At 35.9% G+C, this 27156-nt stretch overlaps 2 protein-coding genes and 2 pseudogenes across 4 annotated transcripts in view; 3 read left to right on the forward strand and 1 right to left on the reverse strand.

Annotated features, from left to right (window-relative positions):
- The window catches only part of LOC146475657 (BRISC and BRCA1-A complex member 1-like), a 29475-nt pseudogene extending 9034 nt beyond the window's left edge, over window positions 1-20441 (reverse strand). Inside the window, exons 1-6 of the transcript XR_014865886.1 lie at window positions 20271-20441; window positions 7057-7136; window positions 5254-5321; window positions 3140-3251; window positions 2349-2439; window positions 760-784 (exon numbers count right to left, since the gene is read on the reverse strand). The product of XR_014865886.1 is annotated as a BRISC and BRCA1-A complex member 1-like (transcript). The remainder of the gene's footprint in view (window positions 1-759; window positions 785-2348; window positions 2440-3139; window positions 3252-5253; window positions 5322-7056; window positions 7137-20270) is intronic.
- LOC146475649 (ras-like protein 1) overlaps window positions 1-27156 on the forward strand; it is a 491817-nt pseudogene that overhangs the window by 457564 nt on the left and 7097 nt on the right. The gene's annotated exons all lie outside the window — the stretch shown is intronic.
- Window positions 1-27156, forward strand: part of LOC146475652 (uncharacterized) — a 417346-nt gene that overhangs the window by 369653 nt on the left and 20537 nt on the right. The gene's annotated exons all lie outside the window — the stretch shown is intronic.
- LOC146475658 (uncharacterized) lies at window positions 20949-24265 on the forward strand. Its single transcript, XM_085116011.1, has 2 exons — window positions 20949-21967; window positions 22772-24265. The coding sequence occupies exons 1-2, from the start codon at window positions 21412-21414 to the stop codon at window positions 22846-22848; spliced, it is 633 nt and encodes a 210-aa protein (XP_084972137.1). The 5' UTR covers window positions 20949-21411; the 3' UTR covers window positions 22849-24265.

The following is a 27156-nucleotide window of genomic DNA, read 5'->3' on the forward strand; positions in this document are numbered from 1 at the left end:
AGCTGCAGAGCTTAGTTTTGGGGGAAAGTTTGGCCTTCTTGAGGGATCCAAGCCCATGAAATTTCTGTTCAAAATTGGTTTGGCTCAACTCTAAACTAAAAAAGCTCAAAACAGACTTTTAAAACTAGTTAGCTGACACAATTCAGGTTTATATGCTGGAGGCTTTATTTCAGAAGGGTCTTTGCTTCAGAAAGTTACCGCACTTGATTTTGGGGGGGGGGCTTCCATTCAGAAATTAAGGTAGCAAATCAAAGAATATTAATATCTTTTTCATAAATTGCAGCCAATAAATTAAGCAGTTGAATTTCATAAAAATTAGTCTTACAAGTATGTGCAAAATTTATAAATATAAAGGTTTCTAAATACATAAGCAAGTAAAAATTAAAGCAAAATAGGCTATTATTGAGTTGCTGTGACCCTCATTATGATAGCGAGGCTAAGTGCAAAGTTTTTCATATGAAAATTACATTTGTTTGCATATGAATGAAAACTAATTTTTATAACAAAAACCTCGCTTTTACAATGAGGTTCAAAGCAACTCGGAAATGGCCTATTGGACGACGTTTCGAAGTCGTCATTTTGAACTTGAAAATGGTGTCATGACAACTCCGAAATGTCGCTCAATTTTGTCATTTATTTTACTTGCTCATGTAAAATGAGGTACGTGGGAATAATTAACACAAATTGAAAAGAATAATAAATCGGTTGCCATTTCTTCAGAAGGTCTATTATTTGACAATTCAAGAAGTTAACACTTACACTGCCTCAAAAAGGTCGCACATTTCTAAGATCAAAGTCAAGGTGTAATAAACATCCTACATTTACTGACACCAAAACCCTAAATTAAAATATATATTGAATATTTACTGACAACTCTTGAAACACCTACTGACAGTAATTACATAATAAATTATTACATACATTTATGTATTTTGACACAACTTTTCAGTTGAACTTGTCTGTCATCATGTTCATTTTTCTCATACTATTTACTGTGGGGCACCTACTCGATTAGTTCTATTAGATTTTTGGGTGTCCCAAACTTCACTTAATACAGTCAACTCTTGCCTTGCGGACACCTCACTGTTACGGACACCCCGATAGCAGCTAAATCCCCGGCAAAAATAAATAACAGACGTTTGACTAAAATAAATTCCCGCTACTACGGACTTTTGCTATAAAGGACTGTATTCATAGTATTCAAAATGTTTTTCTTCCTTCATTTCTTTTCTTTTTTTTATCTTTTTCTGGTAACAATGAAAATTGACTTGACTCGAATTTGTTTAATTATTTAGGACGCAAAAATTACAGGCTGAGATTCAGGCAAGTTACAATCAGGAATAATTACTGTGCGTAGTCAGCTGTTATGACAGTCACACAGAACAGTTTGCCGTCGTCCTTCTTCAGCTGTCCTGCTGCAGAAACTCACTAATTGTTCTCTAAGTCACAAATACAGTAGCCAGCGATAACTTATGGTCTGCATGTGATTTAAATCACTGCATCCACAAAAGGGAGACGGGTTGGGTTCCATTCTTTTGTTTCCATGTTGCCAGGAGAGATGAGTACTGGAACTGCAATCCTGGCCTATAGAGTTAGGGACACCTGGCTCTTTGTGAATTTTTGTTCCACTAAACTTTGCCTCGACAGCATTAATATCTTTGCATTAAGAACGGTGCCTACTTTTGTTACTGCGCATACGTTTTGTGCATCTTGAGATACTCGGATTTCCTATCAGTGGTGCTTACTAATACAGAATATTTTTTTGCGCTGTTTAAAACTATGCAGAGAAAGCAGAACTCAGCAAGTGCTCTTGGTATCCAAAAAGAAAATCGTGGGTAACCATGCATTTTTCAGAGATAATAAAGCTTCAAATTATATGGGAAAAAAATGCCATACATTGCTTTGTATTTTATGGCTTTTTAGAATTACTTTTTGCTTAATTATCTCTCAAAAATGCCTGGTTATCCCCAATTTTCTTTTTGGATTCCAATAGCCCTTGCTAAGATCTGCTTTTCCCACATAGTCATAAACGGCGCAAAAATACTTCAGTATTAATAGGCACCGTCCTCAAGTCACTCATTAACCTAACCACTCCCTTCCCCCCCCCCCCCCCCCAATCAATGTTGAGCATTAACACTAACTGATATCACATGCGCAAATATCGTCTTTGTTGATGAATTGACACTGTAAGTGGGGGGGGGGGGGGGTGGGGAGTGAAACCATGTCTAGATCAGCCCCAGCGAGGCCTTAACATATTTTTGTATCAGAAGGAAGTGCAAAGGCAGTTCTAAGCTAACTAGAAAAGCAAGAAATTAGGAGAAATGGGTGATGAATATCTCAAAGGATACGAAATTCATCTTGTGATAGAAGTTTTTCCTCAGGACTAAGGCGATTCAGAGTACTGCAGATAACTTCCACATCACTTGTAAAATGCTTGTACTAACAGAGGAAGAATTTTATTATTATTATTAATTTTATTATTAAATTATTACGTTAAAATTTAAAATAACAATGGTATAGGTGTGGTGTGGAAAAACAGTGCAGAGATAGATATACAAGGAGGGGTACCAGGGGATTTGGACCTCCCTTTTCTCAAAGAAAAAGAAACAGAAAGTCTCCAATTTGTCTGCGATGTTTAATGTAGAACAGAAATCTCACTGATGTTTGATTCAGGACTTAAATTAAAGGGGAACCATCATGGAGATGTTGCTGTATTTTTTATCAAAGCAAGTCAAATATTTAACATAGGACCTTTGGATCCCCTAACATGAAATTGTTTAGAGAGCACCGGAAGGAAAATATTAACTATTTCTCTCACAAAGAACAAACTATAAATCAGTTTTGAGCAATACCGTAATCATTTCAGATCTCCAAACAACATGTAAGAACTTGAAAAAATTGGCAAAGTTTTTCAAGCTGTAATAAAGTTTCCATCCAAGCCATCCCCAGAAAAAAATGAACAATAAATTGTTTTAATACCAGCTTTTGTATACTCATAGGGTAATAAGTAATTGCTAACATTTACTGAACCATTATTTTAAAAGTGATTTTCATCGATACTGTAAGTTTTTTTCGCTATTCAAAGGCACACAGAAAATTGGTGACACTGCAACAATTAACGGCGGTCATATTCGCTTACCCATGATGCTTTGTCATCCAAAACCAAGATGGCAAACTGGTGATTGGGGTTCATTTTAGACTTGGTTTTTACAAAGATTTCTACTGATCTTTGAACAAGTTGAAATATTGTCCTGAAAAAAAAAAAAGCCACAGAAAATTAATTTAAGTGCCTAAAGTATGCAGTATACGGAGCCACTTCGAATAGTATTCAACATTTTTTAGACCACTGCTATAAACGCAAGTATTTTTTATAGAAAATAGATATCAGGGAACTTGAAAAAGAGGACATTGATTCAGATTTTTAGAAAGGCCTCTTGAAAGAACTCTCCGTTACAAGGAATTTTACTTAATGTGAAGCACACAAACTACAGCTGTACTCCTTGAGGAGAGATACTTTTATATACTTAAGGTAAACACAGGAAGCTTCAAACTATCATTTGTTAATAGAGTCGTGCGCGCATTTCAGTATGTCTTTGAGCACTTGTAAAAATAATAGATGAGGTAGATGGGCTTCGGATATTTATACATTTTATATATTTCAATCTATTTTTGTTGTTATTATTAAATTATTTTGTAACTTAAGATAAGTATTTTTATCTTTTGAAGATCATTAAAGACTTATTATTATTATTTATTACAGGGCCTTTCAAAGGGAACAAGAATGGCATTTTCTTTAATTGTATATTTTTTCTCATTTGAGAGATATTCATGACAAGTTTTTGTTCAAAAATTGATGACGTCACAAATCGTCTCAGTGCAAAGATAAATCACAAAATCAAGAATATCTCCAAAATACTGGTCAGGAGTCATTCTCATTCTCTTCGAAAGGCCTTTCAGAAAGGCATACTGGTAAATTATTGTTCACTTCACAGGCTGATACACTGTACACAGAAGCAACATTTTTGTGCAACTTATTGCTTAACGAAAGTTCCATTGCAAGTTGCAATATTGTTTTTTGCCCATATTACCACCTCATAGCACAATACATTTTTGTGTTGTAAAACGTAGACTAAAACAATGTCTCCTGTACTTTCTGCAAATAAAAATTTGTTGTGCATAAAGAGTGTGGTAAATTATACGGGCAACAAACAATCATACCGTGTCACAAAATTTGTTGCCGAAAAGCTGTAAGAAAATGTTGCTTGTATTGCTTGGTCTGAAGAACCTATAAACTGATTTAGTTTAAAATCACAATATCCTAAAGGCAATATACTGCCAGATAAAATTGTTAAAAAATTGCGAATTTCACTTTTAGTTGTTCGTGACTAATGCTGATGCCAAGTCTACACTATGAATTTCCTTTGTGTGAATTAAAACCAAGAACTTATAGCAATGGACACACAAAATGTTGAGTTGTGGGAGGCGGCGTGGCCTAGAGGTTACAGGCGCCGGACGTGTAATTAAAATCTGGAGGCCCCAGGTTCAAGTTCCGCTCCAAGGCCACACTTTGTAAAATAGCCAACTGATTTGCCTCCCGCCAGTTGGGATCTTTAACAAAATGATATTTTCAGTTTGCATATTTATTTCACTGGTTTATAGTGTCCCCAATTAGCGCTAGTACAGCACTAAAATAATACTTCGACACTTAAATAAAGTCATTTATTTATTCAATAAATGTTGTTGTTGATTTGCTACATGTGTGCACTTGTTATGGTAGGAGTAGGCAACGTGCAATGACAAGAGATGGGTACAATTTTTTGTACAACACTTGTAAGCTGTGTGTGCTACAGAAAATTAAAGTTTTGCCAACTAGTGTATTTTATTCCATAATTAGTAATTTTAAAGTTCTATTTTAAACCAAAGGGATGTTCCCTTTTTTTACCCTGTAAGTTGTGTATTTTTACTGCACACGGGGTTGTTTATTATCACTTTGCAAATTCAGTGAATGTTTGGAAAACCTTGGGTAATGGTTGGTGATCAAAGGGTTTTAAGACAGTCATAAGCAGAAGTTGCATATTAGTCTAAATTGGCCCTTACATTCTAATCTATTCAATGCCATCACAACCAAACTTCACATGCTAAAACTATATATATATGATCTCAGCTTGAAGGTTATTAGTTAAAAATTAATTAAAAATTGTTTTGACTCAGCATTATCTAGGAAATGAGAAAAGACACAAAAAATTTCTATACCTCTCTGGCACACTCTTACACTGAAAGGACATGGCTTTCATTTCTGGGGATAAATCCAAACACACGATCTACAAAGAGGTGCAGAATATAATGTTAGCAGGTGAGATTTTGCATAATTATCAATTATTCCACGAGTACACATTGGGCATATACTTCACGGTAAGGTAAGGGTGACTATATGGAGCGTTAGGGTTAGGTTAGGGTAAGGGTTAGATGGGTGACCATATGTGATGAAAGATAGCCAAGGAGGCATGTAGTACCAGGTTGGTTAATTAATAACCACATATCCAACAAGCATGAGTAGAATAATAATTGTTTTATTAAAAAAAAATCAAGAAATATATCATTATAATTATTTATATTTTAATCAACTTTATTTCACAACAACCCTTTACACACAATACAACATTTACTTCTTGTTACATACATTTCTAATAATGGAATGCATGCGGAGTACTGTAGGACATGTTCAATAGGTAAAAAGCATCCTTTAAGGCGAGATTTTAGGATCTGAAGTTTGCTAAAAAGCTTTCTATTTGACATTTGAGAGTGAAATCATTTTTGAAACCTTCAAGTGCATATGTTCTGCACATCTAGAGATACTCAGGTGTTCTATGGGTGGTGCTTGCAAATATACAGGGATATTTTTGCGCAGTTTAAAACTTATTAGCAAAATGATCTATTGGAATCCGTAATGAAAATTGGGGGTAACCATGCATTTTTCAGGGATAATAAAGCTTCAATTTGGAAAAAAACGCCATACATTGCTTGGTATTTTATGGCTTTTTAGAATAATTGTTGCTAAATAATTATCTCTGAAAAATGCGTGGCAACCCTCAATTTTCTTTTTGGATTTCAATGGCCCTTCCTAATATCTGTTTTTCCTGTATAGTCATAAAAATACTTTGGTATCACTGTAATAGGCACCGTCCTTAACATTAACATGATGTAGGAGGGCATAACCATTACTGGGGTAGATGTTTATGTAGGCCTTAGCACCTTACAACAGGGTGCATATATTTGATCTTGCGATTTCTTTTTCAAAACGTTTTGAGTGCCTCCATCTGTGATGCTTTCCTTTCACATACCAAGTATTACAGTTGTTAAACTCATCAAAGGAACCGTCACATTGAACCCAGTCAGTGGAATACTTGCAAACCTGACACTTACCAAAGGGAGGGCAGAGAGGGGAAAAGGCTTGAAAATAAAGCAAGAAAAATGACCTTTCTCACAGTCCAGGAAGGAACCAAATGCAAAGCTACTCATAAGGCACCCCCAGCAGAGAGCTCAAAGGTCTAAATTACCGTACAGTATTTATTTGATTAATCGCCCACTTTCGAATAAGGGCCAACCCCACCCTCTCCCAACGACAACAACAAAAAAATGCTGTACTAGCCCATAGTGAGGTAAGAGGAGAGTCAGTTGTGTTCCAAAATTGGTTTTAGATACCGTAGTCAATGAACTTTAATATTGTTTATGGCTTGTCTATGTTTAATAGCTTATACACTTTGTTTTGTCTTGTTGAAACGAAATAAACTTGTTTTCCCTTGTTTTGTTATTCTCTAAAAGTGTTCTCACTTGCTGAAAATGTTGGGAAAATAATAAGCGCCCACCCTCATGGGCCCAAAATTAAATAAGTGCCCAGGGCGGTTAATCGAATAAATAAGGTATATGAAGCCAGTCATTATAAGTTGTCTCTTGTTTTCTTGCCAATTCATGCCTTGTTTGGAAAGCTTCACATTCTGTATAAAATTACATGTAATTGAGCTTTGGGCAACCCAAGAATAAAACCTAAGAACTAACCTGTTGTGAGTCTTTGAAGTATCGGTCTAAAGAAACAAAAGGGATCTTGCACTTCAATATGACAACTGACACTTCAAGACCTGTAAGAGAAACACACCATTCACACATTTAAACTGGTTTGATAAATTAATTTTAAAGCAAAAACAAAATAAAATAAAATAACCCACAACATATGCACCAATCAGTGTCAGGTTAACTCTTGGCATTCAGTTCAGTTGAGTTCATTGCTTTGCCATAAATTGTACAAATTTTTTATTATTATTTAACTACTTTATGGCAAGGAAGCCCAAGGGAAGCCACCGGGCTTATAAGGAATGGGCTCCCTCAGTTAAGTAACTATTAAAAGAACAAAGTATACATGAGACCAAAATCAATGGTAGAGCTACAATAAATCTTAAAATATATTACATATATTACATTCCTGAACTTCTAGTATGTTCTTCTCTAGTAGCTGCTGTCTTTGCCGCTTCCAGTCATGTGTATATACTGTTGATTTCTTGTTAATTCTCTTAAAAATTGAAATTAAAGACATGTAACTATATAGAGTTACATTATTCAGTATGTGTCTCCACTTAGAGGAATTTCAACAAATATTTATTCAACAAATATTTATTGTAAAATATCTGACCATTTTCCATCCTGGATCCACACAAAACTGTAACCAAATTCTAACTTAACATCACCTCCCATCATACCATACACTAAAACTAATCTCAGAAGACCGACGACTGGTACTAGCAGCTATTACCCAACCAACCAGGCTCGTAAGCAGGTTAAACAGGAAAATTCATTCCTGATCTGCCTTACCCCCCAAAATGTTATCTGATACAGTACGGCTCCTTCAGAAGCATTCATAGACAAAAAATCATTAAATTTAACCACAAAATGCAAAAATTTGCAGCTTACGGTTAATTTATAAATTAAAGCCATTTTTGTTTCATCAACTTGATCAGGAAAAAGCTCATTTGCACTTACTTTCAACACACAATTTACATATGCAGCCACAAAACTAGTTTCGTCAGAAGACCTCGCCAGTTGGTTACCATGTTCACGTTTTAAAATGCCATGGCGGTTTACAACAAACATGCATTTTAAAACAAACATGGGGACCAACTGACGAGGTCTTCCGACGAAACTACTCTCGTAGTTGTATAATGTAAATTGTGCGTTGAAAGTAAATGCAAATGAGGTTTTTCCTGATCAAGATGATGTTGAGTAATACTTTCTTGGCTTCGATACACAAAATTTCCCAGAGATTTTAGTTTTCAAATCATTCAAAACATGCAAGGTCCACCTTCCACAAGTTATCAAATGATAAAAAAATTATTGCATATGTATAACTTATATAGAATTGTCTTCTTTGGGTTGAACTACACACTTGCATTCCTTATGCACTGACCATATCCTAGGACTCCACTCTAGAAACTGGATTACAATCCAGGTCCCAGTTGTTCAAAGAGCAGATAACTTTATCTCGTGGATAAGTTGCTATCCAGCGGAAAAAATGTATTCCAACCAAAACTTTTGGTAAGTTTTTCACACATTCTCATACTTAAATAAGACAGACACTTCTACTTTATACACAAATTATACGGCTATAGGGAAATTATCTGCCTCATAGCGACTAATCCAGTGGATAAAATTATCCACTCTTTGAACAACTGCATGGGGCCAGGAATATAAAAACATAGGGTTAACGGAGTAAAAAGTTTGCACCTGGAATAAAAACTTTGGATCTGGAGCAACAACATCGGATAATAATAAACATTGCATCAAAACATAACTTTCAGTCTAGAGATCAACCTTAAATACTACATATAAATTAAATCAATTATTGATTTAAAGGAAGTCATATTTCATTCAGGCAAACATTACTTTTTTCCCATGGATGTCCAAAACCAGATTTCAACTTGGCAAGTGCAGATCAGGGTTTCCTCAGAAGAAAGCCCTTCCAACCATGCATATATTGAGAATCCCAAGCTTGTTGTTAAAAATATAAAATAATGTAATACTATATAATTACAGTGTATGTGTTTTGTGGACATAAAAAAGTTTGTTTTTAGGTTTTATTTTTATCCCTAAGCAGATTGTTGCTTTAATTTACTCTTTCACTGATTTCCCCCTAATTTTACTTATTACATGTAAGTATTACACGTGGGCAATATTCTGTGTGATTTCACAAGGCAATTGATTATTTCTTGCATACTTTTAGCCCTCAAAATTATATTGTTTTCTTTCAAATAAAGCACGCCCAATCTCCGCATGAGAAATCACTAGCATTGTTGTTAAAATGGTGCCAAAATAAAACTTCAGTATATTTCCCAGTATATTTTCCAGGTTGCCATTTGAAGAGGGGGGTGGGGAGGGGGAGGGGAGGGGGTGGCTTAGCAAAGATCAATGGGACCAGCATTTTGTAAATCTCCCGTCATTGTGCACATGTACAGTGTAGTTATTCACATTTACATCATTGTACAACTTGTTCAGTGGAAGTACACTTTATTACAATAAGACAGTGAGATTGAATAAGGAATGCAGATGCTAATTTTATTTTTTGTCTCCTCTTAGTAATTATGACCCCACATTAGCTAAGTTGGATTACACGTTAATTATTATAATTATTATTTCCATTATCATTATCATTTTCATTATTGTTATTATTATTATTATTATTACTATTATTATTATTATTATTATTATTATTATTATTTTTGATAAATTGACTAACTAAAACAATAATTATAATAATTATTATTGTGCTGCATGTGCAGCACTTATTAATTTCTCAAGGGCTAGCTAGGGCATTGCATAAATTGAAGGGCTTTCTTTGACTGATGTCCACCAAAAGTAGTATGATTGGAACATTAAGAGTGCCTGACAGTAACTTTCGAGAATCGCTGGCCAAGCTTGATTTAATTATAGCCATCTTCTCTGTCTGTAAACTGTTATTATCTGTCAGCAGTCCGGGGTAGCGTCATTAAAAATTGAATTTTTGTCACTTCTGAGTAAATTTGCTTTACTAACGATCATACGTAATTATGTTGGATGGTCGTTTACCGAAAACAGAAAACGAAAGAATGTGTAATTTCTGGCCTAAAAAGTGGTCGCAGTCCCTTAAGAAATTTGAGTGGTGGTCCCCTGGTGAAAATCTTTGGAGGATCTTCAAAGATCTTCAAAGATCCTCCAAGATCTGCAAAGATCTGCAAAGGTCTTCTAAAGATCCTTGAAGACAAGGATCTTTTAAAGATCCTCACAGATCCTAGAGGATTTCTTGAGGATCCTATAAAGATCTCTTGAAGATCCTGATGAGGATCCTTTCAAAGATCTTCTAAAAGATCCTGCAGGATCCTCAGAGATTTCATTAGGATCCTACAGGATCTTGAAAAAGATCCTTTAAAGGATCCTTTCAAAGATCTTTGTCAGGATCCTTAAGGATCCTCAAGGATATGATGAGGATCTTACAAGGTTCTTGTAAAGAACTGTTCAAGGATCTTCCAAAGATCTTTATCAGGATCCTTAAGGATCTTCAAGGGTCTTACAAGGTTCTTAAAAAGATCTTAGAAGGATCCTATGAAAGATCTTTGTCAGGATCCGTAAGGATCCTCAAGGATATGATGAGGATCTTACAAGGTTCTTGTTAAGAACTGTTCAAGGATCTTTCAAAGATCTTTGTCAGGATCCTTAAGGATCCTCAAGGGTCTTACAAGGTTCTTAAAAAGATCTTAGAAGGATCCTATAAAAGATCTTTGTCAGGATCCTTAAGGATCCTCAAGGATATGATGAGGATCTTACAAGGTTCTTGTTAAGAACTGTTCAAGGATCTTTCAAAGATCTTTTTCAGGATCCTTGAGGATCCTCAAGGGTCTTAAGAGGTTCTTTAAAAGATCTTTAGAGGATCCTATAAAAGATTTTTGTCAGGATCCTCAAGGATCTGATGAGGATCTTACAATGATCTTTAAAGGATCCTATCAGGAATCCTTGAAAGATCTTTGTCAGGATCCTTAGGAATCTTCGAAGGTTTGATGAGGATCTTACAAGGATCTTAAAGGGATCCTATTTTATCTCTTTCAAAGAACTTTCCCAAAATCCTTAACAGTCATCATGGATCTGATGAGAATATTAGAAGGATTTAAAGACGATCCTTTCAAGGAGACAAAGAGGATCTTACAAAAGATTTTTGAGGATCCTTTCAATGATTTTTGTCAGGATCCTTAAGGCTATAATTATTACAATGATCTTACAAGGATCTTTAGACAAACTTGTAATGAGAATCTTATCAGGTTATAAGAGAGAACTTTGCAAATCATGGTCTTGTGATTAACCAAAATATAGAATAATAAACAATTCACTAAAAAATAATTGGGGTTGCTTTGGAACCAAACAGGCTAATTGAACCAATTTTGCAGTCGTGGATAAAATCACCATTCAATCACGCATAAACCATACACAGTCACATGGCAATGCAGTTATAAACCTCACCTCAGGGGCAACAGAAGTAAATGTTTTTTTCTTGCAAAGAGAGTGATCAGCCACATAAAATCTCAACAAAACAAGATTTCCTGGGTCTACAAATATTTTCACAAAATGTGAAGACAAGCAATGACTGAAAATCTCTTTCTTTGACTTTGACAACACAAGAAGCTAAAGGACGAAACTTTACAACATTAGATTGTGATCAGTCGATTCAATATTAATTTTTGTGATTTTGGAGCTGCAATGGGCCAATACTGTGGAATTTTCAGGTAACAACTGATGTTAGCCATATTTTCTCATAACAAACTGAAAAATAGCCTGTAAAACAGCCTGTAATCCTACTTTCTTTCTTTCTTTATTTATTTTGCCTTACATCCTTTACATCATGTATTATTAGGTTTTCACAAAACTCATTTATTTTAAGAGGCAAGGAGATCTTAAGCAAGCTCTGTTGAGCTTTTGTAAAGATCTCCCGTAATTAGTTATTACATAGTAGTGGACGTCAAGAAATGGATGGAATACTTAATATTAAATTAACAAGATTGTCCAAGCTTATATCTTATTACTATTTCTGATATATCACTATTGCTCAATAAAATAGTAATACACTGTTATATTTATATTTTTGTAAAAATAGGATAGGCAATGGGCAGTTAGATTGTCTGCATCACATGTTGTATGTACATATTTTGTATACAGCAAGGGAAACTTCATCTTCCTAATCTAAGGTGAAGTTGCTATTTGTATTCATCATTGTTGATGTATACACCATCAATGTTGAGCCATACAAAAAAGACAAATGCATGATGTATACTTATTGCTTGTACACTTTTTTGCTCAATTTAACAATTACATATACCAGGTACTTCTTTGCAATAAACTTATAAACTTTAAGCTTATGTATGCAATAATAACAAATGGTTTGGAAGAAAGAGCAAGGGTGTACGTATTTTCTATACCACAAGTAGAGCTGAACACATAAAACCAAGATGAGCAACTGATATTAGTATTTGTAACTGGCCTGCTTTCCAGGAAAAGTTTTAAGAAAAGTACACATCACTGAAATGCATTTGCGAAAACAATATTACATTCAGACCTTCTTCGATGGATCTTGACTCCATTTGATGCCAAAAAGAACAACAATGCTTTCAATCATAATTCCTACAACTTTCATGCACAGTGCTAGCTTTTAAAATGAGCAAGAAAACGTGGGGTCACAGCAACACCGGCAGCCATCTTGGATTTCATTCAGACTGGGTAGACTGGGCACGAACAAGGCCATTTTGGTCAGCAGATATGCCACTGCAGGCTCGCGGAAATGACCGTTTCATTTTCGATTTAATTGTAAATGGTTTGAACCCAGGAGTCATGTCATAAGGACGTAAATTAGGCGGAATATTCAAGAAAACAGGAGACATTTCCCGTGGATTTTTACCTCTGTTTAGCTTTAAAATGTTGGGTTCAAGCAAAAAAATGTGGATAACTACTTTTAGCAAGAGGTAAGCTTTGAAATCAATAATTTTGATGAAAAAGACTACATGAAAATGTGTGATTTTATTTCGAATGCATGTGCTTCTTGAATCTTATTTGAACTTAACTGCAAATTCGAGATTGTTAAGGTAAACATACCCTATTTATTATTTGCAAACGTTTTTACAGAGTAATTTGTAGCCAGGTTGTCATCATGTCTTGGTATAAGCTAAAGACTTAGTGATCTTGGTTCGATTGACATTGCATGAAGATCTGGAGTTCATGATCAACTTCATGGAGTGTATAAGGATTAAGCTTATATTTTCTGTAGCACCATGAGTTAAAGGTTGGATACCCTTGTTTTGCTCAGAAATCAACAAGATTGTTACAGATGAGAAGCTCACTGAAACATGTGTCTAAAAGCGTATACTTGGCACTGCCCAGATCACTGTCACAGTGATCACTGAGTGACCACTGGTCATTCAGAAGAAGTGACTTAAAATGCACTTTTTTCTGTTGTACTGCAGATTTTCAGCTCAATAATGTTGTCAAGGCTGATACTCAATCGTGCCGCTTCAGTGTCAAGTCAGCAAATCCTGCTCTATAAGCTAAGTCACTTATGAACGTTGGACTCTATTTTAACTGATTTGATTTTGTTGCAAATCGTGACTTCTGCTACTCCTACTGAGAAACAATAATTGTTACCAAATAAACTTTTGTAACTTGCATAATGGAGTATTGGTCATTACTGGATATCATATACATGTAGTTGAAAACAGCAAGGGTACAATCAATCTTTTTTTTAAGAAAAATCCAAGCATTTTTCTTTTTTATTTAGCACTTCCCCTGAACCTTTACATAATTCAAGACAAAGCCATTTTCTGAATGTTTCTTTCCTGAGAAGTTTACTGTGAAATTGTTTTTTGCTGTTACTTGTTTGTAGCTCTGGCTGTGGAATACGGTGTGTGAATGACAAATTTATATTGTGTGTAATGCATGTAATTAACCATCCAGATATAGTTACGTGCAGGTCTGGAATATATGAAGTATTGACCATGAAATCATTTGCAGTGGCAAATGCTACAACTAATTAAAACACATGAACTGTGATAATTCTAGGCTTAGAATAAGGATTTAAACCATCACCTATTTTCAACCTACATGTATTTTATAGCTATTTTATTTCTGGATCTATAAACCAACAGTCAGTGCTATTTTAACCCTATTTTAACTTGCATGACATACATTTAATGCCCTATTTTAAACCTGTTTTAAAGGTATTTTTGTACCATTTTCCATTTTTTCCTCATTAGATTATCCCAGCCTGTTTTATTTTTATTTTAAGCCTATTCCATTTTCTCATCAAATTATATTCACAAGCTTTTCAATTTCATGATATAAAATCCCATGAAAACCTCTTGAAAATTTGACCTTGAAAATCTCCTGAAAAGCTAAATGGGAATTCCATGTTGTGCCTACTAAAACCGAAGCATTTTTGTGAGCTTTATGACTGCTAGAAAAGCAGATCTTAGCAAGGGCTATTGGAATCTAAAAAGAAAATTGGGAGTAACCACACATTTTTTTAGAGATAATTCAGCAACAATTACTCTTTCTTATTCTAAGGCAGTTGTGAAATACAAAGCAATGTATGGCGTTTTACTCCAAATTGAAGCTTTACAATAATAATAATAATAATAATAATAATAATAATAATAATAATAATAATAATAATAATAATAATAATAATAATAATAATAATAAATTTAAATTTATACCGCGCAGTTTCTAATTTTTTTTTATTTATACTGCGCAGTTTCTCTGAAAAATGCATGGTTACCCCAAATTTTCTTTTTGGATGCAAAGAGCACTTGCTAATTTCTGCTTTCTCCGCACAGTTTTAAACTACGCAAAAATACCCCTGTATTTAGTAGGCACCACCCATAGGAAGCTCGAGATGTGCAGAACGTATGTGCAGTAATAAAAGTAGGCACCGTCCTAAAGGGACTTTTCATGAGTTTTTCATAGTCTGATACTTGATGCAAGGAATTTCATGGGCCATGCTGTTTTTCACATTATTTTCATGGATTTTTTATGCTCTTTCCATGGCAACTTCATGGTTAAAAAATGCTATGAAAATGTCCTTACTCATGACCTTGAAAATCCCCTCAAAGAGTGTTGGAAATGCTATGGATTTACGATGAAAAAATACTGAAATTTTCATGGGTTTTGGTTTTATAGTGTGCAATGAGAATGCCAATTATCTGTGCAATGTTCAATGGAGCTGCACAGGGTGTTACTTTAAAGGAGAAATTGTGCATATAAACTTGACATATTTTCAATTTTGTCAAAATTCATATTTATTAGAGTGAATGATTTCTTTTAACTTTCAATGTAACAGTTCAAAACCAGATGAGTCTTGATTATGCCTTTGCCTGAGAGTGAGACTTGTGGTTAAAAGATGAGTTTTTTTCATAAATGCATAACTGTTACAAATTTATTGAAAGGTATTATTTTGATAGCTGACATTGTACTAGGCACTGTAGGCAACATTTTCGTTTAACTTGTCATCCAACCATGTAAAAGTGTCGTTGTGGATGTTACCACCCTGTTGCAAGTTGTGATAACATTGTACATTGAAGTAGACATTGCACGTTTCTGCAACTTGCAACACCGGTTGCAATACATGTAGGTATAACAATGTCTTTCAACTTTCAAGTCATAACAATGTTGTACTACAGCTTGAAAGAAAAATAATTAATGCTGTCTGTATTTCTCATCCTTTATTTGTAGTAATTTTTTCATGTCTTTCTGCATGTAAGTGGCCTCATTTTCATGAAAACAAAGGGCTAACACAAAAGGAAGAAATAAGAAGAAAAAACAAGTTAATTCATGAGGCATTTTTACCCTTGCTTTAGATTTTTACATTTTGCATTAACTGTTGTGTTTCATGGTAAGGGATTGATGATTTTAAACCATGAGATTTTTAATGTAAAACATCAAAGATCTATCTATTTGTAAAAAGATGAGAATAATCTGAGAAATAGAAATAAAATTTACTGCTTGTTAAATAGGACACCTATTTTGTGCATGAAAATTAAGAGTATTGTGAGAGATGCACAAAAGGATCTTTCTACCATTTTTCTGGAAAATCCCTGAGTAGTTACGATCCTTGAGAATTTGTGCAGAAACCTTGAGAAGATCCTTCACGTCCCTTACTTGCAAAAATCCTTAAATATCCTTCTATCCTTGCAAGAACGTGAAGGATCTTAGCAGAACCCTATATAACGATCCATCAGGTCCCAGCAAGGCTCCTACAAGGACCATGAAGAATCCTGCAAAGCCTCTGTCAAGATCCTTCAGGTCCCTGCAAAGAACCTTTAAGATCCTTCAGGATCTTTTTGGGTTTTTTCATGATTCTAAGAGAACCTGAACCTGAAGGATCTTAGCAGGACCCTGTAAGGATCCATCAGGTCCCTTTAAGGATCCTACAGTACAAGGACCATGAAGAATCCTGCTAATGCCCTGTTAAGATCCTTCAGTTCCCAGAAAGATCCTTCAGGTCCCTGCAAAGATCCATTAAGATATTAAGGATCTTTTGTGGATCTTTTTGAGGATCTTTAAGGATCTTGATTCATATCCTCAAAGATCTTGCAGGATCTTGTAAGAACCTTGAAGTCCCTGCAAAGATCCTTCAGGTCCCTGCAAAGATCCGTTAAGATCCTTCAGGATCTTTGCAGATTTTTATAAAGATCCTTACAAGAACCTTAAGGATCTTGGCAGGGCCCTGTGAGGATCCTTAGGTTCCTGCTACAGGATCCTTCAAGATCTTGCAGGATCTTGTAAGAACCTTGAAGTCCCTGCAAAGATCCTTGAGGATCCTGCAGGATCTTTGCAGATTAAGCAAGATCCTTGCTGGATCTTGCAGGATCTAAACAGGATCCTGAAGGATCTTTGCAGGGCCCTGTGAGGATCCTAAAGGTTCCTGCTAAGTTCCTACCGGATCCTGTCAAGATCCAGCAAGGATCTTGCATAATCTGCAAAGATCTTGCAGGATCCTCCAGGATCTTTGCAGGGACTTCAAGGTTCTTACAAGATCCTGCAAGATCTTTGAGGATATGAATCAAGATCCTTAAAGATCCTCAAAAAGATCACAAAAGATCCTCATGTGGATCTTTAAAGATCTTTAAAGATCCTCAAGGATCTTAAAAAGATTTTCACCAGGGGTCACTTACAAGAGAGCTCTTGAAACAGCATTTAACTGAGAAACAAAACGGTTGTTTACAAAGTGGTCGCTTACGGGAGGTGGTCACTTACAAGAAGTGGTCCCTATGAGAGAGTTGACTGTACATGCATATACACTGTTATTATAAACAAATTGTGCGATAAAATGCATTTCAGGCCACCAGCTCATCACAACAATTCCATGTACATACACATGTATACTGCGAGGGATTACCAAGACTGTACATTTTGTGCAGTTATGTGATTTCAAAAAATTGTAAACATGGCTTGTAGTACATGTATTATGGATAAGGGATTTGTATCTAAGTGAACTACCGTATACGTGTGTACATGTGTATAATTATTTGTTACAGTTTAATGAACATAAATTGAGAAATGGTGTAGCCAAAATTACACCACTTGAGAATACTGACCACTCCTGTAAGACAATAGTGATAACAATTACTTATAGTACATGCACATGAAATTAACATTAGTGCAACTCCATTTGAAATACAAATGGTTGCTACATGGTATGCAAGCTCACCGAACTTTTCAGTTTCAGCTACGGTGGAATCCCGCCTTAGACTACCTCGTCATTATGACCACATTTTTGTGTTTAAACAAATGGAACATTCGGTCCCTTCCTTTCTTTCACAACATCTTCAATCTGACCACCCTGTTCTTATGGGTACAATTCCCGTACGAAATAACCCCATGGAATTCCAAGTTCCATGGAATTCCATACCATGGAAACTCCATGGAGTGTCTGTGGATCGGAGTTCCATGGGCAGGGCTTCTGATAGGGTGCAAAAAAAATTGGAAATTATGCGGCACTTTTACGTCTCATTATGCGGCAAGAAAGGTCTATTATGGGGCAAATTATGCGATTTCATTTTAGCTAATTTAACCTTGTTTTATTAGGTCTAAGAGGAGCACAATTCATTTTATGCTGTTCAAGAAGCAATTTGAGCACAAAGGAAGGAACAAATGGCTGACATAAATCATTTGTTGCCTCATTTCAACGTTTGTTGATTCCCACCCGCATTTTTTCCACATTCGGCTTGTGTGACTCAGCTTCAAGGTGCTTGTCTACCACAAACTTTCGAAGATGAACAACCACTACGTTGCAGACCATCGTCATCATGAAATGTTCCTTCGGGGTACTTTCTTGCCCTGTCTTTCGCCGAAATATTTACAGGAAGGTGCGATCTTTTTTTTTTCCTGCGAAGAAGTGTTCGGCATTTTAACAACAAACTTATCCATAATGAGGATTGAGGAAATTTGTTTCAATTAAATCAAAATAACTACATATTGCAAGCGACTATCGAGCAGTTTCCATGCTGATACTAACAACACAAGTTAGAAGGAATCAAATGACATCTATTGTGATTGGTGTATTTACATAAAAGGATTGTTTATTCCGTGCCAATGATCACTTGTTTAATTTTGAAAACCAGCACCAGGTCCCCAACATGTAAAATGCCGCATAGAATGCCTGTTTGTTCGTTTGTTCAACGAACGAACGCATCCCGGTGCTTTTTGACGCCTTTTGAAAGAAAAAATGCCTTGAGATAACATTTAAATTATCGGAGAACTTAACATTGAGCGGGATTTTTGCTCTTTTTTTCTTAAATTGTGCGTTTTTGTACAAATTCTGCGATATTTCATGTATTATGCGATTTGTTGCGATTTTAGGTCAATTATGCGAAATCGCAACATCGCATAATATCAGAAGCCCTGCATGGAGTTCCATAGCATGCCATGGAGTGTCCATGGAGTTCCATAGAGTTCCATGGAATGTCCATGGAGTTCCATGGACGTCCATGGGATTCTATTAAACTTCATGGAGTGTCCATCGGGTGTGTCCATAGAATTCCATGGAGTACTTGACAATCTAATGTACCACATTCCATGGAGGGACCATGAAGTCCACTGAATTAAGTTATGTCAGTAATTATACTCATTGTTGTATAAAATGCCATGGAATTAAGTGTCTGTGTGCAGGTTAAGTCCAAATGAAATTCATAATATGAATGACAATTATGACAAAACAAATATAAATAGCTGTGCCCTCAGAAACATTTTATTATTTTCTCAATCTCCTTTCCAATTATTGGGGTTAAACATAAATTAACATTTATTTATTTTTTTTTTTTTACAAAATAATGGACAACTGAAACATGTTCTTTAAACATAAATGTATATATTGGAGTCTTGCATTTTGTATTAAGCTGTTTGGCTTTCAACATAATTATTGACAAAGGACTGTTAATTTATTGATACATGTACTTACTGTTCTTGAAAGTTAAATAATTACTGGATCTAAAGTATAATAATTTAAAATAAATTGTTCTTGAAAGTTAAAGATACCTTAAATTGGCAACATCCTTAAGTATTCACTGATCATGAATAGCAGTGGAGAAGATAACAACATTGTTATTTATATTTTTCAGCAGATAGCATACTGGTTATGGCCAGTTCCAGCAAAAATATGAATAAAATAGGCCATCACAAAATAGATAAATTTAAAATACTGGTTTGGAGGTAGACTCTATTCCATTGCAAAATATGTATAAAATAGTCTATTTAACTCTGTTTAATCTCCTATGCATGGTTAAATAACGTATTATATTTCATATTATTTGTTCAGCTATAACAAAATATGATTTTGAGGCAGCTGTTTTGTACCCAAACCAATCAGAACTTTACTGTGCACTGGAATTTACAATTCACAGTTTCTTTGTTGTAAGTTTTAATCTGAACCATATATTTAACCATTCCATGGCAAATTTAATATGCAACAATAACAAATGGTTTGGAAGAAAGAGCAAGGATGTATACTTGTTGTCTATACCACAAGATTGAGCTGTATTTGTATGTTATTTAAATTGAACAGATAAAGACATAAAACCAAGATGAGTAACTGACATTAGTATTTGCAACTGGCTTCCTTTCATAATTCAAGGAAAGCGTTAATACTAAAAAAACAAAGCTTACAATTATTGGTCGTACACTAAACTACACTTGTGAAAACACTATTAGTTTCAAACCTTCTTTGATGAATCTTGACTCCATTTAATGCCAAAAAGAACAGCAATGCTTTGAATCATAATTCCAACGACCTCCATGCGCAATGCTAGCTTTTAAAATGAGTAATTAAGAAAGCGACTAGAGTCACTGAGTACCGGCAGCCATCTTGGATTTCATTCAGACTGGGAAGACTGGGCATGAACAAAGCCATTTTGGTCAGCACATATTGCACTGCAGGGTCGGGAAAAGACCATTTATTCAAGATTTTAAGCGGGATTCGAGCGTTCAGGAGATATTTACTCTGGATGTTTACCTCGGTTAAGCTAAAAAATGATGGATTAAAGCAGCAAATGTGGATGACTACTTTTATAAAGAGGTAAGATTGATGAAAGACTGCGTGAAAATGTGTGATTTTATAGATCTTCTGGGCGAGTGCAATTGCCCCTCTTGAAGTGGACATTCCCTATTTATTTTTAACATAAAGCCTTTGCAATTGTTTAACGGGGTAATAAATATTATTATTATACAATGCTGATGCTATCTCAATTTTGATTGGCTAAAAGCACCCCGCTAATTCTAGATGGCGCTGTGTCATCGCGTCACATCTACAGACACTGGCGTTTATGCATGTAGGTATGACGCGTTTTTGCAGACAATGGTTTTCGTCACCTGACAATTGTCATGGCGGAGTTCGCGTCAGTCTCAGAAGCGGATTTAGGACGCCTTGTTGACGACAAGGACGCAAAGAACACCAAACGAGCTACCAAGACAGCTCTTAGAGTTTTACAGTAGTATTTGAAGGAGAAGAAAGTTCCCGAACCGCAAACCAAAGATGGCATCAGTAACGTTCTCAAACTATTTTATGCCGAAGCTAGAAAAGTCGATGGAACTTCTTATTCCAAAAGCACTCTCAACAGCCTGAGATTTGGACTGGGCAGACACTTCAAGGCGACTCTTGGCTTCGATATAATAAACGATCCAGCATTTGCCGAGGCAAACAAAGTTTTTGGCGCCAAGTGCGTTGAACTAAAACGACAAGGGCTCGCCAAAGTCGAACACACGCCACCGATCTGCGAAGAAGATCTTAAAAAGCTGTACGAAAGCGATGTTTTTAACCAAAACAGCCCGGAAACGCTTCAAAACAAAGTTTTTTTCGAGGTTATGTTGTACTTTTGTCGCCGAGGAAGGCAAAATCTTCGTGAACTCAAAAAAGCTGATTTTTCATTCAGCACGGATGGCAAAGGTGCAAAATATGTGTGCAAAACAACAGATGAACTCACAAAGAACCGACGAGAAAATGATGAAGGATTTGAAGGAGGCGTGATGTTCGAGAAACCAGGACCACACTGTCCTGTGGCTTCATTTGAACGGTACATACAGCACCTGAATCCCTCAAACGAATTTTTGTTTCAGCGGCCGAAGAAAAACGCCGGCATATCTGATCAAGTGTGGTACGATAACATGGGTGTCGGAGAGCGTTTGCTCGGTGAAAAAATGAAAAGGATCTCTCGAGAAGCCAAACTTTCAAAGTGTTACACCAATCACTCGATCAGGGCAACGGTGGTTACAATCCTGGACAAGTCCGGGTTCGAAGCAAGGCATATCATGGCGGTGAGCGGGCACAGAAATGAATCCAGTATTCGGAGCTATAGCAGGACTGACATTTCAACCAAGAGAAAAATGTCGGAAACCCTGACGACAGAGTGCGAGGTGAGAGGTGAGGAAGTGGCTATTAATCCGCACCAGTTATCTCCTGTTATTAGCCTTTCTCAAGAGGAATTTATTGTACAGAACTCTCATTCAGAGATAACGAAAAAATTTAATTTCTTCAACTGTAATGTCAACATTCATTAAACGCAAATCGGGAACATTTTTCATAAGACCGTACAACTTAACTTTAGAATTTTGTTCAAAAGTTTCAGTTCGATTCAGTTTTTCCTGAAACGTTTTCAGATGTTTAAGCTTAAATCCTTTCTGTAAACCTTTTGAATTCCGCTTTACACGTTATTCACGGCTGTCATTAATAAAGATGTTTACACTGAAACGTGTCATTGCGTGGCTTACTTTGTTGTTGTTCTGTGAAATGTCTCAACGCTTGTACATTTATAATTGTATAATAAAACAATTATTGGATTCGGTTTTCGCATGATAGCGAAATTATCAAGGCCTCGGTTTGTGTTATCCGCCTCAGCCTTCGGCTTCGGCAGATAACACAAACCTCGGCCTTGATAATTCTCGCTATCATGCTCAACCTCATCCAATAATTGCTTATTATCTGTAGCCGGTTAATATAATGCCTTGGTATAAGCTGAAGACTTACGTGATCTTGATTTGAATGAAGTTGCATGGAGATCATTATCAACTTCATGCATATATTTGCTATTGGGTGTATATTTTTGTAACTGCCACCTCAGATGTCAGCTAAAGGCTGAATACCCTCATTTTACTTAGAAACTAACAAGATCACTGTGATCACTCAGAAGAACTCACTTAAAGCGCTCAATTTTCTGTTTCACTACAGTTTTTCAACTCAATATTGTTGTCAAGGCTGATACTCAAGACTGTACTGAAGTCACCAAATCCTGCTCAACAAGCTAAGTCACTTATGACCATTGGACTCTATTTTAACTGATTCATTTTGTTATGAATCGTGACTTCTACTACTACTACTCAGGAACAAATTACCAAATAACTCAACTTCCCTTTTCAACAATGTAAACATCCTGCTGCAGAAGATGTTTAAAGTTTTTGTTGTATTATTTTTATGGTGATTGTATTGTATTTTTATCTTATTTTATGTTATCATAATCCTATTGTAATTTCTCTTATAATCTCACATATTGTAATAATTTTTCTTAGATGATTAATGCCGAAAAGCCCCTTTGGGGAGTGTTAATAAAATTTGTATGCTATTGTAAAGTGGATGAAATTTTCACACTTGGTCTCTGGAATAGCACCCAATTAAAATACTGTACATCCACAGTAATAATATTATAAGGGCCTGGATAGGTGAATTGGGGGAGACAGTAAATACTCTTACAAGATCAGAGCCTGTGGAGGGGGTGGGACTGGGGGGCTTCAGCCCCACTCCCCTTACTTTTTGGAGAGTTTTCTACATGAATCAGTTACAGAAACAACTAACATACAAATTGTTAAGTATTTTATGAGAGACATGATAAGTGAATTTATCAACACACACCCCTTCTTATGAATCCGGCAACCAGTGAAACATGATTGGCCTTTTCGTAATAAATTAGTGTCAATAAATTAAGACTGTAAAATAATCATTTTTCTTTGCTGGATTAGTGAAAGAGTGATGGCCAGATAGGACAGAGGCACAAAAAATTTTAAATAGCCTAAAGGAAATTCGCCATAATTCTAGCAAAGTCTAGCATGAATTTTGTGGGGCTTAAAAAAATAAAACTTGTTCTCTTTTCAAACCTTTTAATGCACTATTTCAATTCATTTTTTTTTTTCAATATCAAACGTTTGATACTAGCTTATTTTATGCAGTATTTATCCTGTAGTATATTCAATAATTTTTATGTATATTAATTTCAGTTTATAACAGTTACAAAATTACAGGTGTATATATATTTAGCTACAATAATTTTCATCACTGAAAAATGTCATTCTCAGTAATAGCAAATAACTGTGAATGTAAACCCTGATCACAGAAAAGTAATAAATCGGTGCGTCCCTTCAGTCACTAAATGTGGTCAAAGCCTTTAGTATAATTTTAGGCTTTATAATAATTATTAAAGCTGTTTCCATAGCATTTTATTGCAAAGCATGATCAGTGAAATGTTTTCATCAATGAATTCTATGGATTTTGTCTTTCCATCAAATTCATTATGAATGCAGTTGTGTTCCATGGAACTCCATGGAACTTTTGCCCACAGAATTCCATGGAAAATTTTCCATCAATTTCCATGCAGCAACTCCATGGAGCTATTTCCATGGAATTCCATGGAAAATTTTCCATTAAATTCCATGCAGCAACTCCATGGAGCTATTTCCATGGAATTTCATGGAAAATTTTCCATTAAATTCCATGCAGCAACTCCATGGAGCTATTTCCATGGAATTCCATGGAAAATTTTCCATTAAATTCCATGCAGCAACTCCATGGAGCTATTTCCATGGAATTCCATGGAAAATTTTCCATTAAATTCCATGCAGCAACTCCATGGAGCTATTTCCATGGAATTCCATGTCCTAAAACTTACTCCATGGAATTCCATAGAATTCCATGGGTTTCCATGGAAAATTTTCATGGAGTTCCATGGAATTTCATGGGGTTATTTCACCGTTTTTAAGGTGATAGTATTAACATGGGTTCTGCTGTACATGTACATGTTAGCCTGCGAGCAAGCTCTCTTGGGGGTGGGGGGCGGGAGGGAGAAAGAGGAGAGAGCTTACCACGATGTCTCAGGAGTTTTCATTTCTGCGTTGAATTTTTCAACGCAAAATGCTGATTGGTGGATATTGAATTTGGTGCTTACGTCATTGCTCTTCGCGTGCGTCGTGTTGACAACACAAAAATGGTGGCGGAGTTTCTATTTGTGAAGGTTGCGAGAATTTCTCTAAATAACTTAGGTTTTCTCTGGAACTAAAACCCGAGCAAAGTCAAGCTGCTAATGCTTTAATTCAAAGTAGCGATGTTCTTGCAGTTTTACCTACGAGATTTGGGACAAGTTTGAGGCCAAATTTAAGCTTTTGTTTGGTGTTTGGCTCAGCCGAAAAAAATATGAACATCTTTCAGCTTTAATACGCCACAAATTAAAGCTTTCTGAATATATTGACTCAATTCTGAGTGCTTCGGTACGGCGTTAGCAGCGAACTGCCAGTTTTTTAGGGCAGCGTTCTTTAGAAGCGAAACGATTTCCTTTTGATCTGGCACTCTCTCGTCTGCGGCTTTGCTATTCGTTCACAACATCACAAATTTCACACGAGTTGAGTGTTCCAGTGAAACCACATTGTCGATATTGAGAATTGCGTCCTCGTTCTCGGTAACCCGGCAGCAAAATTGAGATCCTTCCGATTTCCTTGCACTGCTTCTCTTTTCCCTGGCCGGACCGTGTCAAGTTTTCGACATTTTTTATGTCCAGTAGTTTTGTGGCGTTGATACTGCAGTCGGCAAGATTCGCTTGACCCTTGAGACAAAATTTGATTTGTGTCCTCGACCTTTTGGTCAATCGGCTTTTAGTGTGCTCACAATTAAGTAAAATCCTTCACTAAATTTTCTGAGTTTTGTGGCACTCGGTAAGCATACTCGATCAGAGAAACTATAGTTTTTGTCAGCAAGGATTCCCGTCTTTCGAAGTGCATATTGTACCTTTCACATGGTTGTTTACGTTTGCTATTATTTTCGGTTTGCGCTTATTGGCCAAATTCTGACAGCTAGGACAGCAGGGAGCCGCGGGGAGTATTGGGGGCGGCATTCAAATTCCTGAGACATCATTGCAAGCTCTCTCCTCTTTCTCCCTCCCGCCCCCCACCCCCAAGAGAGCTTGCTCGCAGGCTATGTACATGTACATTTAAAACTTAACCTCATTTTCTACATCAGCTTATAATTCTCTAGTTTTCACTAACAGTTCCTAACCACAAAAACAAACCTTTGTACATGTATGGTCTTCTTTTCATTTTCTTCTTTTCTTGATGGGATCCTATTATAATCTGGTGGGACATGTATTAAACCACGTTGTGAACTAAACCATGTCAGACAAGACAGTCTTGTTACTCTTTCCACATACATTGTTTTCGGTGTTAGAGGAAACATATAGAAAGGAGGTATGCATCTGAGTTGTGGAGAGTGATCTGTAGTGAGAGACAAGCAAAACTATTAATTTTGTGTTTTGTTAAGTCTTATACATGTCTGTTGCTAATTAATGTGTACTGTAATTAAGAGGTTTATTCTAGAAAATGATTTCTGTGGACCCACCAGGACCCATTGGAGACCTTAAGGCTTGGTGCCCCACAGGGCGTTGTCGAAAGATAACGTAGCTGGCAATGGTCGCCTGTGTGTAAGCTACGATGATGCACCCCCAAATGCACCCAACCCTGAATTTGGTACTTCATATAAAACAGGCCTTTTTGTCGTTTTCATATGACTTCATGTTTGACAGAATTATGTGTGTTTTCGTGAGAATTAAGGTTAGGGGACACCTTATCATACAGTTCATGAATCTCATTAGCGTGCACTTTTGGATATATCTCAGTCATTGATGCATGCACCTTGTGTCTTGGGGATAATCTTTCAACAGACGCATTGTAAGATCTCATGATGCTTTGTTCGATCACGTTTTTGTATCAACAAACTTAATTTGCTGTGCAATTTCGCAGTGAATTTAGCTGCGATTGACATTAAATTTGACTTCTCTGCACCCTTTGGGTACCCAGGTTATTTCTGCTTCAACTGCAGAATATACTTGATTTAACACCATATGTACCCAGATTGGATGTGTAAATTAAATAATTACATTTTTTTATAATTTTTTTTACCGTTTAATTAACAGTCATGTACACTTGTACATAAAAGTGGCTCTGATAGCTGTACATGTAGGTTAAATTTCCAGCATACTGTAGCATTTTCAGGTGTGTGGTGTGCAACAAATTTGAAAATTAACCATGTTTGCAGAGGGCATTAGTTTTAATAAGAATACATACTGTGCAATGCAGCTTTAGCACAGACATGCACTGCAGCTAAGTTTATGTGCTTATCGACTACTAATTGATGATTTTTTTCTAATTTCATAGTATGTTGGGTTACATTGCCTCCATACATGAGAGTGCCATACATGTACATACAGTATTTGTAGGTTTCAGATACCTCTTGCAGAATTTAACCCAAAATGTGTAAAATAAATGACAGCTGTGATACACTTACTCTTGTAAATGGACAAA

Source organism: Pavona decussata, unplaced genomic scaffold (genome assembly GCF_977016875.1).
Source record: "Pavona decussata unplaced genomic scaffold, jaPavDecu1.1 SCAFFOLD_84, whole genome shotgun sequence".
NCBI lineage: Eukaryota > Metazoa > Cnidaria > Anthozoa > Scleractinia > Agariciidae > Pavona > Pavona decussata.